The 16714-nt window shown below is 43.7% G+C and overlaps 1 protein-coding gene across 1 annotated transcript in view; it reads left to right on the top strand.

Moving 5' to 3' along the window:
* The first annotated feature begins 16354 nt into the window (after positions 1 to 16354).
* The window catches only part of YWHAE (tyrosine 3-monooxygenase/tryptophan 5-monooxygenase activation protein epsilon), a 45394-nt gene continuing 45034 nt past the window's right edge, over positions 16355 to 16714 (top strand). Inside the window, exon 1 of the mRNA XM_024734597.1 lies at positions 16355 to 16525. Coding sequence (XP_024590365.1) covers positions 16462 to 16525 — 64 coding nt within the window. The 5' untranslated portion in view covers positions 16355 to 16461. The remainder of the gene's footprint in view (positions 16526 to 16714) is intronic.

Below are 16714 nucleotides of genomic sequence, written 5' to 3'. Positions count from 1 at the left end.
CAGCAAGGTGATTTAAGTATGTTTCCACTTTTTATCAATAAGAAGCTGCCAAATCTTGTGATAGGTTGAGTGTTGGGTTCCTTTATATAGCCTGGAGTGCTCATAACAGCTGTTAAATTTTGTGACCCTTATCTTCAGATTAAAGTCTATTCCTCTTACAGATGTGGAGAGAGAAGTGGCCCTGTCCACAGATGAGAATATGAAAATGGTCTTCCAAAGTTTGGCAGGAGGAAGCTAAGAATTTGGAACTCTGCTGCCACACATATCATGAAGAAAAAGAAATGGGGAGGTAAGGTAGGGGACCAAGAAGAGCTAGCTGTTAAGAAGTGACGTTCAAAAAGAACAGGGCTTAAGGATCCTCTAGGGATACAGGTTGAAGCGAGCTTAACTTGCCTCCCCCTCTGGCTTAAATGTCACTTTCTCAGAGATGTCTTCCCTGAACCCCTAAGTCCCGTTTATAATCATCACATCATTCACCTTCACAGAGCTCCTCTCAGATTGTAATTATTTCTGTGATTTCATTCCACCTCTTCTGTTAGACTGTCAGTCAGTTCCATCAGGGCAGGGGCCACATCTAATTTGTTCATTATTCTATCGCCAGAGCCCAGCACAGAGCTTGGCTCACAGTCGGCAATACATATTTGTTGATCAAATAACGTTTTCCTTAGCAGGGTTTGAGTCTGGGGAATAGGGACCCGACCTGTTACCTCTCAGCTGCTGTCCCCAGTATCCCTGCTCTTATGTATGCTCGAAGGCTGTAGGTTCATTTTAATATCGGTCAGAATAACACCCATTTCCGAAGGTCTTTCTGTTGTAGAAACATGAAATGCTTGACAAAGCCTAGTCTCAAGTTCTCGTGCTTTCCTGTTCTTTCTTTTTCCATAGAAAAGGAGGTGACTGGATTATTTAGAGGGGAGCTCTATTCATACAATGAAGATTATTCACTGGGTGGTATTTTAATTTCTAGTTTTGACAATATTTTCAAAAAGGCTGAATTTCATTAACAAAAGTGTCAAGATTATGTCTAAATTATCTTGTTCTAAAATACCAATTGTAATGGAAGTAGCTTAATATAGCCTAAACAATATTCAAAGTAGTTATTCCTTATCCTGTTGTCATTTAGGTCTTTCAATAACAGACTTCAGAGGCAGCAACTCAAGAAAGCATCTAAGAGGGGCAGGTAAATTCTCTCTGTGCATTATGGTAAAGGGCATGAACCCATTCTAATGTGAAAGTAGGTAGGAAGTAAAGACAAAATTGGCCTGAGTCTGAGGCCCAAGTCCTTTTATGAGCCTTGTGATATAACAAGAGAAAAGGAGAAAGCCAGATCCCATCCCCAAAAAAGAAGGTAACAAGAGGAAGTGGTTTATGTAAATTCTTTGGCCACATCTTTTCTCCCACTAGAATCAAGTTCTTCCTCTACTTTCACTTTTTCTTTTGAATAAGAAATTGCCCCAGTTTCTTATTTCCCTTGTTAAACATGCCTGAGGGGTTAGGTTTATGGCTGAACCAGCCAGTTGTTTCTTGTTCCTTAGCAAGCTCTGCCATTTGATCAAGGGCAGTCTTTTTTGTTGTCATGGCAACCAACATTTACATAAGCAAGAACTAGGGGAAAACATTTGTTTGGAATGATTTGTGGTAAATTTCATTGTAATGGAAAGATAAAACACCAACTTGGTGGGCTAGCAGCTAGAATTGGGAACAACAGGATGAATTTTTCCGGTTCTTTTTAGTGAGATCTATTTGATAGGTACCACTATTGGCTATCAAAAAAACCCTGATGTCTAGGAAAAAAGGAATACATGTAATGATCTTTAGTTCTGTCCTTGATCACATTTTCAATAGCAATTAGGATATGGTGTATGTGTGGGTGCCTGTTCTTCTAAAGCAGAGGTTATTGATCCAGAATCTTGATCCCTGGGGAATCTACAGATAGACTCATAAAGGGTGTGGCAGAGACACCTCACTCAAAGCCATATTCTTTTCTTCCTGTGCATCGTACATTTTCCAGGCTTCCTTGTATTACATATGACCATGTGATTGAGTTCAGCCAATGGACTGTGTACAGAAGTGCCTGTACCACTTTCAGGCCTGGCCTATAGAAACCTTCCACAGGTGTTCCTCCATGCTCTTCCTTTCCATCAGGTGGGAATGGAGATGACACCCAGGGCAAATCCTTCATCCACCTGAGCCCAAAGTGACTACACAGAGAAGGGCCTCTTTGGCTTGGTGACTGGCTTAATTAGCAAGAAATAAACTTTCGTTCAATCATATGTTTTAAGGTCAAATAGTTACATTAGTTAGCCTACTCCGACTAATACAAGGGAGTTGAGTTGGATAGATGAGAGGTTGACCAACTGGCAGGTTGTTAGGACCACATGATGCCAAAGCTTTGTTGAAATCAATAAGATGCTTCAGGTGCCTCAGATAAATAACTTTTTAGTGTATGTCCTATGTAATACCTGAAATTGAAATTTAACTGGGCATCCTGTATTTTTATTTGCTAAATCTGGCAGTTCTATCCCTGGTCTCCCCTTTAGAGAAATACTGCTGCAGGGCTGCTGCTCTTTCCTCCACGGGAACTGAATTCTTCTGAAGGAAAAACAATCCAAACTAGGACACCTAGGGCCAACCAGCTCATTCCGTAGCTCACATTCTTGTCATCTTTGCTAATTGCCCCAAGTGTAAATCCCGCTAGTCACCTCTCATTTTGTCACTGGCATCCTCAAGCTGTACTGGGTCTTCTCTTCTGTCCCCCGTTTTTGTACATTACTCCATCTTTGAAGCTTTTGCCAACCTGTTAGGCTCCCTGCCACTTTACTGTTGCCAATCAAATTTCTCCTCATTTATTAAAGATTTTTGACGTGTGGCTCACAGTTTCTTCTTGCCAAGGTCTGCTGTCTTCTGGGGTTACCCATTCATCACCTAGCTTTTCACTTTATTGACCACCTCAAATCCATTATCTTGTACTGTTATATCCCCGGAATCTTAAACATCTTACTCCCTGACCACTACTTTCTAGCCTTCCAGTTCTCTCACTGTCTTCCCAAAGCCTTTGCTCTTCCATTTCAAGGCACCTTCTAGTTCCTAAACTCTTCAGCTATCAGCCATCTACTATCCTTTTTTTTTCTAGTTAGATAATGAAGAAATACATAAAATATTGTCAGGTCTCAGATACATCCAACTGCCCACTGGACACCTTTTGGATATCTTGAAGGCACCTCAAACTCAGTATATTCCAAACTGGATTCATCATCCCTTCCCTTATCTGCCCCTCATACACATTCCCTATCTCAATGTCTATCACCGATTAGCTAAGCCAAAAACCTGGGGACCATCTTTTATTCCTTCCTCTCGAGAGTTCATCACCCCATTTCTAGTCATTTACCAAGTCCTAACTCCTGAGCATCTAAAATCAGTTTACTTACCTCCATCCCCACTGCTTCTACCTTAGTTCAAACTGCCAATGTTTCTCATCTGGATCAGCTCAAAAGCCACCTGGGTGCCTTTAGTTTTGGTCCCTCCAATCCCTTTGTTATATTGCAGCCTTAGTGAGCTTTCTATAATTTAGATTAGATTAGATTATATTCTCCTTCAGCAGATATCTAGACTCCCTGCAAAGGGATACAGAGCTCTTTATGTTCTAGTTCCTGCTCCTGTCTCCAGCCTCCCCTCTCGTCACTTTCTCTGCTGTACTCTGGACTCTAGCCATACTGAGTTTGTATACTTTTTTACCTGACCCACCTGCCCACCCCTCCAGGCTTTCATACAGTCTGTACCTCTGTCTGGCTCACCTTCGATTACTAGTCTTACCAGACACTCTGATTTGGGTTATGTATCTGTTCCATGTCCTCTCTTGGCAATATGTGCTTACAGTTGTCACGCTGAACTGAAATTGCCTGTGCGTGTGTCTGTCACAAGACCAAGACTTCTCATTGTATTTCCAACACCCAGCTCTGCTTGACACACAGCAGATACCCAGGGTATGTATTTTGAACAAAAGAATGAAAACAGGATAGGTGGGCTAGAGGTCATCAAAAGCCAAGTGGGAGCAGTGGGTAGTATTACTCCTAGGGACTTAAAGTTAGTGTCAGTTAGCTTTTGCTGCAAAAGAAACCACATCAATACTTAATGGCTTAAAACAACAATCATTTATCTTAACAATTCTACAGCTTAGCAGTTTGGGTTGGGTTGGGTTCTGCTGGACAGTTCTTCTGGTCTGGTCTAGTCTCACTGATGTATCTGAGGTCAGCTTCTGGTTGGCTGGGGGCTGGCTGGTCTTGGATGGCCCTCAGCTGACCGAGTTTAGTCTCTGCTTCCTGTGATCTTCCATCCTCCAACAGAGCAGCCCACACTGGTTCTCATGGCTATTGACAGGGTTCCAAGAGAACAGATGGAATCACACAAGGCTTCATAAGGCCTAGCCTTAGAACTGACACAGTGTCAATTCCACTGCATTCTATTGCTTAAAGCAAGTCATAAGGCCAGCTCAAATTCAAGGAGTGAAAAAATAGATTTCACCTCTTGATGGGAGAAGCTATATAGTCTTACTGCAAAGGGGTGTGGATATAGGAAGAGTGAAGGATTATGGCTACTTTTGGAAGCTACACAGCTACCCCAAAGAAACTATTTGACTAAAATGTGTGAAGAAGCACAGATTCCTAGGAAGCATCATCACTGGGTGAGTCAATACCCAAATGTTCATAGTTTTTCTTCATTTTATTTTGTAACTTGAACATTTTGCATGTGTAATCATGATTTTCAGTACCTGCTAAAATAGGTGTTTGGAACTGGACCATGGGGACTGTTTGAGAAGAAAGGCACTTGCAAAAATGTCACTGAGAATGAAGACTCTGACAGGAAGCTTCATAAGGGAAGGGGCTGTGTCCACTTTATTAACTTTTATCTGTAGCATCTCACATGATTAGCACATGGAAAGCACTCAGCAAATATTTGTTGAACGGTTAATAGTAAACGTCTATTTACTGTTGTAAAGGAGAGGTGAATGTCTAGTCTTATCTAGCAGTATGGCTGCGTGTGGACGTGCAGGTGATGCCCTTTCCAAGGACATGCCGAGCAAAGAGGAGTGGAGCCGAAATCCAACCTGCACTGGGCTAGCCAAGAAGCAGGTCTGGTCCCTGGCTTCATCAACCTGCAGGAGGCATCATTTTAAATTCAAAAGCACATTTTGCTTGCTAAGCATTGAGCCCCTAGGGCTGCATATATGTGGAAAGGGCACCTATTTTATGTCTCAGAAGTGCCCTGTGGGCTAGCAGGGCCCCGATACTCAACCTCAGGTAGCAGAGAAATGGTTTCTGAGGAACATGAGATGGCACAAAATGCACAAAGCAAGAAAAGTAAGCACAAAACACTGTTCTTATAAGTGGATCAAGATAAATGAATGAGGGATTGAGAGAACCAGGAGGAAGAAAAAAAGAAAGACTTAGGTTAATATGTCTGAATCGAATTCAGAAACCAACTGAAAGTTAACAGATCAGAACATTGAAGCACCCCAAATATGATTTGTTTCTATAAAAGGCAAATCTATATATAGAGAAAATAGATTAATGGTTGCCTGGGGCTGAGAGTAGGAATGGGGATTGACTGTAAATGCGCTCACAGTTTCATTTTAAGGTGATGGAAGTGTTCTAAAATTAGATTGTGGCCGTAGTTGTACAGTTCTGTAAATGTACTAATGGTATATTGAATGGTATGCTTAAAGTGGGTGGATTGTATGGTATGTAAATTATATCTTAATAAAACCATTTTAAAAACATTGTTCAGTGTTAACGTCACTAAAAGCGAACAAGACATTGTCTCTGTTTTGATACAACAGGAAGCTCACAGCAAGCATCACCTCTGAGGCATTCAAACCCCCCAAAATTGACCCTGACTCTAATCCAGCTATTAGTTTACAGGAAATGTGAGGAATAGGGGAACAAGTTAAATAACACCATAAGAAGCTGAAGAAACAAATCCAGGATGGGAGATATTCTGTAAAACAAAGGGCCCAGTTTCTTCTGAAATCAGTGACATGAAAAAGGACAGGAAGGGATATCTGTTATGGATAAAGAGACTTCACAGACCTATCAACTGACGCTCTCTGTGAATTTAGTTTGTATCCTGACTCAGGTAAACCAACTGGAAAAAAACACCAGACAAACATGGGAAAGTGAACACAGGTTGGATACTAGATGATGTTAAGAAATGTGAATCTTCTGGGGTATAATAATGTTATTGTGATGATACTAACAAAATCTGTTAGTGATACTGTGGGAGACAAAATAATAGTCCCCCAAAGAGGTCTACATCCAGATCCCTGGAACTTGTTACCTTACATGACAAAGAGAGTTTTGCAGTTGTGATTAAGTTGAAGATCTTGACTTGGGGAAATTACCCTGGATTATCTTGGTGGGCCCAATGTAATCACAAGTGGCTTTATAAGAGGGATACAAGAGGAGTCCGTGAGAAAAAGAAGATGTGACAGTGGATCCAGAGGTTGCAATGAGGCACTTTGAAGATGGAGGAAGGGGCAGTCAGTCATGGAACACAGGCAGACTAAGTTGGAAATGGCAAGGAAATGGAAACCCTTTTAGAGCCTCCAGAAGGAACACAGTCCTGCTGACACCTTGATTTTCTTATCCACCAGAAACATAAAATATTTGTGTGTAAACCACAAAACTTGTAATTTGCTGTAGTAGTTATAGGAAAGTATTACAAATATCTTCATGAATATAGCCTTTTGGTTCAACTGAATTATTTTTAGCACAAATTCCCAGGAGTAGGACTACTGGGTCGTGGCTGTTACCACCATGATTATATTGCTCTCCAAAGGACGTTTACCAATTGTCAACACTGATAACAGAATAACCTAGAAAGTGTGGACCACCATTAAACTTTTTTTTTTTTTTTTTTTTTTTTTTGGTACGCGGGCCTCTCACTGTTGTGGCCTCTCCCGTTGCGGAGCACAGGCTCCGGACGCGCAGGCTCAGCAGCCATGGCTCACTGGGCCCAGCCGCTCTGCAGCATGTGGGATCTTCCCAGACCGGGGCACGAACCCGTGTCCCCTACATCGGCAGGCAGACTTTCAACCACTGCGCCACCAGGGAAGCCCCACCATTAAACTTTTAAAAGATAAGTTAGTGGACTTCCCTGGTGGTGCAGTGGTTAAGAATCCGCCTGCCAAGGCAGCGGTCACGGGTTCGATCTCCGGTCCAGGAAGATCACACATGCCACGGAGCAACTAAGCCCGTGCACCACAACTACTGAGCCTGCGCTCAAGAGACCGAGAGCCACAACTGCTGGGCCTGCGTGCCACAACTACTGAAGCCCGTGTGCCTAGAGTCCATGCTCTGCAACAAGAGAAGCCACTGCAATGAGAAGCCTGCGCACTGCAACGAAGAGTAGCCGCCCCCAACTTGACGCAACTAGAGAAAGCCCGCATGCAGCAACGAAGACCCAATGCAGCCAAAAATAAATAATTAAAAAAATAAAAGATAATTTAGTATGCTTATAAGTATGCCTCCTATAGCAATGTGAATGTACTTAACACTACTGAACTATATACTTAGAATTGGTTAAGATAACTGTTATGTGTATTTTACCACAATTAAATTTTTTATTTTAATTTTTAAAAAGAATTAAAACATTAAAAAAAATATTTAGTTGGTTGCGCCAGGTCTTCATTGCGGCTTGGGGGCTCCTTAGTTGTGGCACGCGAACTCTTAGTTGCGGCATGCATGTGGAATCTAGTTCCCCAACCAGGGATTGAACCCAGGCCCCCTGCTTTGGGAGCGTGGAGTCCCATCCACTACGCCACCAGCGAAGTCCCTAAAAATTTAAAAAAGTATATCTCAGCCACTTTTTTTGTATATTTTTATTACCAGTGAAAATGAATCTATTTCCATTTATTTACTCCTTGAATTTCCTCATATATGAATTACCAGGTTATATCCTATGCATATGTTATTTATTGGACTTACTGTTTATTCAAGTAGTCGATTGTTACTTTTTTAAAAATAAATTTATTATTTATTTATTTAATTTAGGCTGCGTTGGGTCTTCATTGCTGGGCGCGGGCTTTTTCTCTAGTTGTGGTGAGCCGGGGCTACTCTTTTCGTTGTGGTGCGCGGGCTTCTCATCGTGGTGGCTTCTCTTGTTGCGGAGCACAGGCTCTAGGCACGTGGGCTTCAGCAGTTGCAGCACGCAGGCTCAGTAGTTGCAGCATGCGGGCCCTAGAGCTCACGTGCTTCAGTACCTGTGGCTCGCAGGCTCTAGAGGGCAGGGTCAGTAGTTGTGGGGCACAGGTTTAGTTGCTCTGTGACATGTGGCATTTTCCTGGAGCAGGGCTCAAAACCATGTCCCCTGCATTGGCAGGAGGATTCTTAACCACTGCGGCAACAGAGAAGTCCAAAGACACAATAACCTTTTAAAAAAAATAAGCCCTAAACTGCAAGATCCTGTAGGCAATGAGTAATCATATTTTTTAACATCTTATTTCCTTCTTGCAGTGGTTAGCACACTGCCATGTGTCGGCGATTATTTCCTCAAGACAGGTCAAATGAGTTATTTCTATTAAAGGAGGTTCTTCAATAAAGTTGGAAGACTCCTATTTAGGGGTGTGATCTATTGACTTGGTGATGTTGGTGACATATCCATCAACACAGCAGCATGAGAAGTGCAGTACCATACTGCGGGAGCCACCCCTCAGTTCAGCACCATGATTTTTTTTTTATCAGTTTATAATCCCAGATGCTATATCATAAATATTTCTCTTTATATTTTTGTTGCCCTGTCCACAATTTCTGTCCCTTTTAGTTCTGTTGGTTGAGAGAACAGGCAGTACAGTCAGAGGATCAATCTAAGGTTTTCAGATTTCTGCCTTTTCAGCAGTTTCTGAAAAGGCATCTTCAGATAGACTTTAGCCAGTCTTGGGAGACTATTCAGGAGAGAAGACCCAGTGGTTAAAAAGATGTTACTCCTAATCTCTGCATATCCTGTGGTCAATATGGCAGCAAGGCCAGCTTTGTAAGGTGGGGTGGGTTTTCCGAACATCTGGACCAACTCTATGATTTGGCTACCCCTATTGGGGGATCACCCCTATGAAATGATCACCTTCTACCTTTTCACTGCTACTCTTCTCAAGAGAACCCTACACTTAACCAGTTCCACGTTCTCGCCTTCTTTGTGCTTCAACCAAATGCAGTCTGGCTTCCAACACCCTTTTGAAGTTGATCTTGAATGAAGGTCACTAATGACCTAATTGCAGTAACCAGTGGCTTTTCCTCAGTGCTAATCTTGATGTCTCTGGAGAATTTAATTCGACCATCCCCTTATTTTTGAACGCTTCTCACTTGTATTTTATGACACTAACTTCTGGTTCTTGCTCAAGCGTGAACCATACAAACATTAATAAACATAGCTAACATTCATTGAGTATCAGGTTCTTTTCTTTCAATCTCGCACTTACAAGGAAAATTCTGTTCTCGCTTTATAGGTGAGAAAACTGAGGTGTAAATAAGTTGAGTAATAGGCTTCCATTGCACAGGTGATAAGGAGCCATTGAACCCAGGGATTCCAGGAGCAGAGCCCATCACCTTTGCTGTGATGTGTCTGGGAGGGATTTCTAGAGGTCAGCAAATTCAGCTGTTTCACTTCATTTCTGCAAAAAATGCCATTGGGATTTTGATAGAGATTGCATTGAATCTGTAGATCACTTTGTGTAATAATGTTATACTAACAATACTGAATCTTCTGATCGGAGAACACGGAGTGTCTTTCCATTCATTTAGGTTTCCTTTCATTTCTTTCAGCAGTGTTTTGTAGTTTTTCCAGGACATCTTTCACGTTCTTGATCAGTTTATTCCTATTTTATTATTTTTGATACTGTTATGAATAGAATTGTTTTTCTTAATTTCCTCTTTGTATTGTTCATTTGCGACTGTATAAAAATACAACCGACTTGTGTGTTGCTTTTTGTATCCTCCAACTTTGCTGAATTTGTTTATTTTCTTACCATTTTTTTTTTTGTAGAACCTTTAGAGTTTTCTACATACAAGGTCATGTCTGTGAACAGAGATAATTTTGCTTCTTCCTTTACAATTTGGATGCCTTCTCTTTCTTTTTATTCCCCAGTTGCTCTGGCTAGAATTTCTAGAACTATGCTTGAATAGAAGTGGCAAAAGGGTGCATCTTATCTTGTTTATGATCTTAGGGTGAAGCTTTTGGTCTTTCACCATTGAGTATGATGTTAGCTGTGAGTTTCAAATATGGCCTTCATTATGCTGAGGAAGTTCCCTTCTATTCCTATCTTATTATTTTTATCATGAAAGGATGTTGGATTTCGTCAAATGATTTTTTTTTGCATCAGTTGAGCTGATGATTTTTTTTGTTCCCCTTCACTCTGTTAATGTAGGGTATCAATTACATGGATTGAATTTCTTGAAACAGCCTTCCATTCCTTGGTTAAATCCTACTTGGGGGCTTCCCTGGTGGCGCAGTGGTTGAGAGTCTGCCTGCCGATGCAGGCGACACGGGTTCGTGCCCCGGTCCGGGAAGATTCCACGTGCAGTGGAGCGGCTGGGCCCGTGAGCCGTGGCCACTGAGCCTGCGCGTCCAGAGCCTGTGCTCCGCAACGGGAGAAGCCGCAGCAGTGAGAGGCCCGCGTACCGCAAAAAGAAAAAAAAAATCCTACTTGGTCTTTTAATTTTAATATGCTGCTGAATTTAGTTTGCTATTATTTTGTTGAAGATTTTTGCATCCGTATTCATAAAGGATATTGGCTTGTAGTTTTCTTTTCTTGTAGTGTTTTTGTCTGGCTTTGGTATTAGAGGCCAGGTAATGCTGGTCTAACTAAATGAAGTAGAAAGTTTTCTATTTTTTTGGAAGAGTTTAAGAAGGATTAGTGTTAATTGTTTATCGTGTTTTGTAGACACATTCACCAGTGAAGCCATCTAGTCCTGGGATTTTCTTTGTTGGAAGATTTTTTTTTCTTTGATGGTGGTAAAGCATGCATAACATAAAATTTACTCTTTTAATAATTTTTTAGTGTATGGTTTAGTGGCATAAGTACATACATTCACATTGTTGTGCTGTTGGGAAGTTTGTTTTTTGTTTTTTGTTTTTTTTGCGGTACGCGGGCCTCTCACTCTTGTGGCCTCTCGCGTTGCGGAGCACAGGCTCCGGACGCGCAGGCTCAGCGGCCATGGCTCACAGGCCCAGCCGCTCTGCGGCATGTGGGATCTTCCCGGACCGGGGCACGAACCTGTGTCCCCTGCATCGGCAGGCGGACTCTCAACCACTGCGCCACCAGGGGAGACCGGTTGGGAAGTTTTTGATTACTGATTCAATCTCCTTATTTGTTATACATCAGTTCAGATTTTCTATTTCTTCTCGAGTCAGTTTTGGTAGTTTGTGTGTATAATAATCTGTTTCTACACACAACATTCCTGCTACCAAGTGTGTGTGTTTTCCACATCAAGCAGTTTTCCAATTCTCTGTGGATACCAACTGGGTGTTCTATAATTTAATTCATTTTTGACACTACCTGGAGTTAATACAACCAATTATACATTCAAATTAGGGGGAAAAAAAAGTGCTGCTGGAAAATGGCACCAGTAGACTTGCTTGATGCAGGGTTGCCACAAACCTTCAATTTGTAAAACAACCCACAGTATCGGGCTTCCCTGGTGGCGCAGTGGTTGAGAGTCTGCCTGCTGGTGCAGGAGACATGGGTTCGAGCCGTGGTCTGGGAAGATCCCACATGCCATGGAGCAACTAGGCCCGTGAGCCACAACTGCTGAGCCTGCTCGTCTGGAGCCTGTGCTCTGCAACAAGAGAGGCCGCGACAGTGAGAGACCCGCACACCGCGATGAGGAGTGGCCCCCGCTTGCCACAACTAGAGAAAGCCCTCGCACAGAAGCGAAGACCCAACACAGCAAAAATTAATTAATAAACAAACAAAACCACAGTATCTGCAAAGTGCAATAAAGTGAAGTGCAACAAGACAAAGTATGCCCGTACAAGAGTTTTAGGAGCTCTCTGTTAAGAACCAAGGACAAAGACCAAATATATATTTCTTATTGTATCATGATATCAGTGTGTTTCTAGGAATTTGTTCATTTCATTTGTTATCCAATTTATAAAACTCTTACACTCCTTATTTCGGTAAGGTTGGTGATAACGTCCTCACTTTCATTTCTAATTTTAATAATTTGAGTCTTCTTTTTTTCATAGTCAATCTAACTACAGGGTTTTCAGTTTTGTTAATCTTTTCAAAGAACCAACTCAGTTTGTTGATTTTCTTTTTTTTCTGTTTTCTATTTTACTTATCTCCACTTTAATATTTTTTATTTATTTCCTTATGTTGTACTTCTTGTAGTTCCTTAAGTTGTACAGTTAGGTTATCAATGTGAGAGCCTTCTTTTTAAAAATCTGTTTAACACATATATGTTTTAATTGAAGTATAGTTGATATACAATATTTCAGGTGTACAGCAAAGTGATTCAGTTACGTGTGTGTGTGTGTGTGTATATATATATATATGTATTCAGATTCTTTTCCATTACAGGTTATTACAAGGTATTAAATATAGTTCCTTGTGCTATATAGTAGGTCCTTGTTGTTTATCTGTTGGTTTTTTTTTTGGCTGCACCACACGGCTTCTGGGATCTTAGTTCCCTGACCAGGGATTGAACCGGGCCCTCGGCAATGAAAGTAATGAGTCCTAACCACTGGACTGCCAGGGAATTCCCATTGTTTATCTGTTTTATATATAGTAGTGTGTATGTGTTAATTCCAAACCGAAATTCCCAATTTATCCCCCCCCCACCGCTTTAACAAGTGTTTATTGAACACCGGAAGTGTGAGTGCTGAGATCTGATCCCCAACTCCTACCTCCTACGCCCTAATTGAGATATTTACTCCTCACTCCCTCAGGTTTCCTAAGGATGAGACTGCTCAGTGAGACTGACTGTACGTGCTGCATCACAAAGATCTACGCAGAGCACGATGGGCATGGGGGCTGAGGGAGGAACACCCATGTAGGCAGTGTGGATCTCACCAGGTATATTTATTCATGCCAGCAGGTCAGTGGCAGGTTCCCATCTGAGACAGCTTGCTGAAATCTACAGCCAGACTGACGTTCCCTCCAAGTAAAGCTGGTTAATGATGACCATGAGCAGGCGCAGGACTGCTCACAGTCATCATGAGCAGTCAAATTGCAAAGCTTTACTTCTTTTATCAGTACTCCTGATTTTGTTTGTTTTTTTTGCAGTACGCGGGCCTCTCGCGGGCCTCTCACTGTTGTGGCCTCTCCCGTTGTGGAGCACAGGCTCCGGACGCACAGGCTCAGCGGCCATGGCTCACAGGCCCAGCTGCTCCGCGGCATGTGGGATCTTCCCGAACCGGGGCACGAACCCGTGTCCCCTGCATTGGCAGGCAGACTCTCAACCACTGCGCCACCAGGGAAGCCCAGTACTCCTGATTTTATAAATGAAGCCCACCAACTCCATTCCTACCCAAACCTCTTGGTAAACTTGTGTATAGCAGGGCTTCACAGGGATCCAAATTTTTTTTTTTTTTTTTTTTTTTGCGGTACGCGGGCCTCTCACTGCTGTGGCCTCTCCCGTTGCGGAGCACAGGCTCCAGACACGCAGGCTCAGCGGCCATGGCTCACAGGCCCAGCTGCTCCGCGGCATGTGGGATCTTCCCGAACCGGGGCACGAACCCGTGTCCCCTGCATTGGCAGGCAGACTCTCAACCACTGCGCCACCAGGGAAGCCCGGGATCCAAATATTTTTAATAAAGCTTTGAAGCATATGGGAGTAGGACCAAAGACTCAGGCTGACCCAACCTGCAAGATCCTCCTGCTTTTTAAAAATTTTTTTTAACATTTTTTTGTTTGTTTTTCTGCGTTGGGTCTTCATTGCTGTGCGTGGGCTTCCTCTAGTTGTGGCGAGCGGGGGCTACTCTTCGTTGCGGTGTGTGGTCTTTTTGTTGCTGTGGCTTCTCTTGTTGCGGAGCAGGGGCTCTAGGTGCATGGGCTTCAGTAGTTGCAGCATGTGGGCTCAGTAGTTGCGGCACGCAGGCTCAGTAGTTGTGGCTTGTGGGCTCTAGAGTGCAGGCTCAGTAGTTGCGGTGAACAGGCTTAGTTGCTCTGCGGCATGTGGGATTTTCCTGGACCAGAGATCGAACCCATGTCCCCTGTGTTGGCAGGTGGGTTCCTAACCACTGCGCCACCAGGGAAGTCCCCTTCTTTTTAATGTAGACATTTACAGCTATAAATTTCCCTTAGCAGGATTTTTGCTGCATCTCATAATTTTTGGTATAGTGTATTTTAATTTTTATTCATTTCAAGGTATTTTCTAATTTCCCTTGTATTTTCTTCTTTGACCCATCAGTTAGTTAACAGTGTTATTTAATTTCCACATATCTGCAGATTTTCCTAGTTTTCCTTCTCTTACTGATTTCCAACTTCATTCCTTTGTGACAAGAAAAGACACTTTGTATGATTTCAATCTTTTTTTTTTTTGCGGTACGCGGGCCCGTCACTGCCATGGCCTCTCCTGTCGCAGAGCACAGGCTCCGGACACGCAGGCGCAGCGGCCATGGCTCACGGGCCCAGCCGCTCCGCAGCACGTGGGAACCTCCTGGACCGGGGCACGAACCCGCGCCCCCTGCACCAGCAGGTGGACTCTCAACCACTGTGCCACCAGGGAAGCCCTGATTTCAGTCTTTTAATATTAAGATTTGTTTTGTGGCCTAACATATGGTCTCCGGTTAACTTTACAGATGAACATGAAGCTCAGAGGTGAAATGACTTTCTGAAGGTCACACATTTGTTTAGTTATAGAATTAGGGCTAGAACCCAGGTCTTTTGATTCTTAGTCATTCATCATTGACATTTGATAAGGTGTATTAAAAGTGTGAAGGGGCTTAAGGAGCCAAACTTTGCTGGCTCTTCTGCTTTCTCCTATCACTTGAAAGTAAGTATTCTCCAAGGTTTTGTTTGTCCTCCTACCTCCACACATTCTCTAGCTGCTTCCATTGCAGCCTCCCTCCAGCTTGGAATGCCAGTCCCCTTTCCCAATTCCATGCCTGTTATTTCTACTTTAGTGATATGTGAGAACCTTAGAACCAACATGTGATAAAAGGAACTCACGTTTTTCTCTGCATTCCGTCGTCAAATTTTCCTAGCATTCCTTTTTTTGTTGTTAATGGTACTGCCACTCATTATCCCAGTGACTCAGGGTGGGAAGACTGAAGGTCAATTTTAATTTTTTTCCCTTCACAAGGTCTTCAAATCTGATTAGCCGGAAACTGTTGTGGTTTCCCTCTGTAGTACTATTCCTATGTATCCTTTCTTTCACATTTTCACTGCTATTCTATTACCTTTTGCCTGTATTATTGTAATAACCTGATAATTCATGCTGCTCTTTAATTACTGCTGTACAATATTTATGATCTTTTTAAAGAATAACTGACGGTGTCATCCTCCTCGCAAAATCATCAAACAGTAGCTTCCTTGCGCCCACTGAATAAGGTGTACACTGCTCAGCTCGCCATCCAGGGCTCCTCATAATTTTGTTCCAAGCTTTTTATTCCACGTTTATTGCAGACTTTACCACACGGCATATGCTCTAATTACCTAAGCCTTAGTCTTGCAACACATACTGTACTGAGTACAAGGTGCTGCGAATCCATTGGGAAGCAAAACAGACCAGGTCCTTTCCCATTCTTGCCTCCTGGATCTCAGTCTGATCTTGGACATACTCTTCTGCACCTTGCACTCCAGACCAGGTTCCTCTAAGAACTTCCCTGTTCCTACCCATGGTGGGCCTAAAGGGAAAAAGGCGGCTGAGGGAGAGGAACAGGAAAAGATTGCAAAGTGCGAAGGTCAGGTGTGAAATCTGCAGCCCTCCTTCCCCTATCAACCACAGCAGGGCCCAACTCTTTACCCCGGAGTTAAACGAGTCTGAATAAGGGCCAGGACTGGGCTTGGCTGAGAAAACAGGGGCAATGGGAGAGAAGTTGGTTTCGGAGAGGAAAGCTTGCGATTTCAAAAACCGTTACAGCCTCTCGTTTCTCAGTCCGCAGTAGAAGCTCTCCTGCTCACTCTCTCCTGGAGCAGTCCAAGCTGGCCTCACCTGGCCTCCCTCGCTCCCTCGTGGCGCTCTCCCTCCCCGCAGTCGTAGTTCCCGCCTAGAGCAGCCGCTGAGCCCACGGAGGAGGGGCGTCTAGCTGGTTCCAGCCTCTTCGGGCACTTAGCTCGCGGACCCGCCCCCCGCGCCAGTTGCCAGGGAGCGGTTGCCATAGAGCTGAGCAGTTGTCCGCGTGCGCAGGCGGAAGTCCCGGATTGAGGCGCCGCCATTTTTGCAGCCCGGGCGCTGAGCGAGAGGCTGAGAGTTGGAGACGCTATCCGCTTCCATCCGTCGCGCAGACCCTGCCGGAGCCGCTGCCGCTATGGATGATCGGGAGGATCTGGTGTACCAGGCGAAGCTGGCCGAGCAGGCTGAGCGATACGACGGTGAGTTGGCGGGGCAACGGGGGGCTGGAATTCTCGGACCCTCTGCCGCCGCCCACAGAGGCCGGGAGCAGGAGACAAAATGGCGGCATCGTCTCCAAGCCTAGCCCGGGGACGTGGATTCGGGAAGCAGGAAATGGCCTCTGGGCTCCCGGAGCGGTAGGAGGCTCCAGGCTCAGGAATGTGTCCTGT

This window comes from Neophocaena asiaeorientalis, unplaced genomic scaffold, assembly GCF_003031525.2.
Source record: "Neophocaena asiaeorientalis asiaeorientalis breed wild unplaced genomic scaffold, Neophocaena_asiaeorientalis_V1.1 scaffold129, whole genome shotgun sequence".
Classification (NCBI taxonomy): domain Eukaryota; kingdom Metazoa; phylum Chordata; class Mammalia; order Artiodactyla; family Phocoenidae; genus Neophocaena; species Neophocaena asiaeorientalis.
Note: the sequence above shows the minus strand (reverse complement) of the source record. Positions and strands in the feature narration are given on the sequence as shown.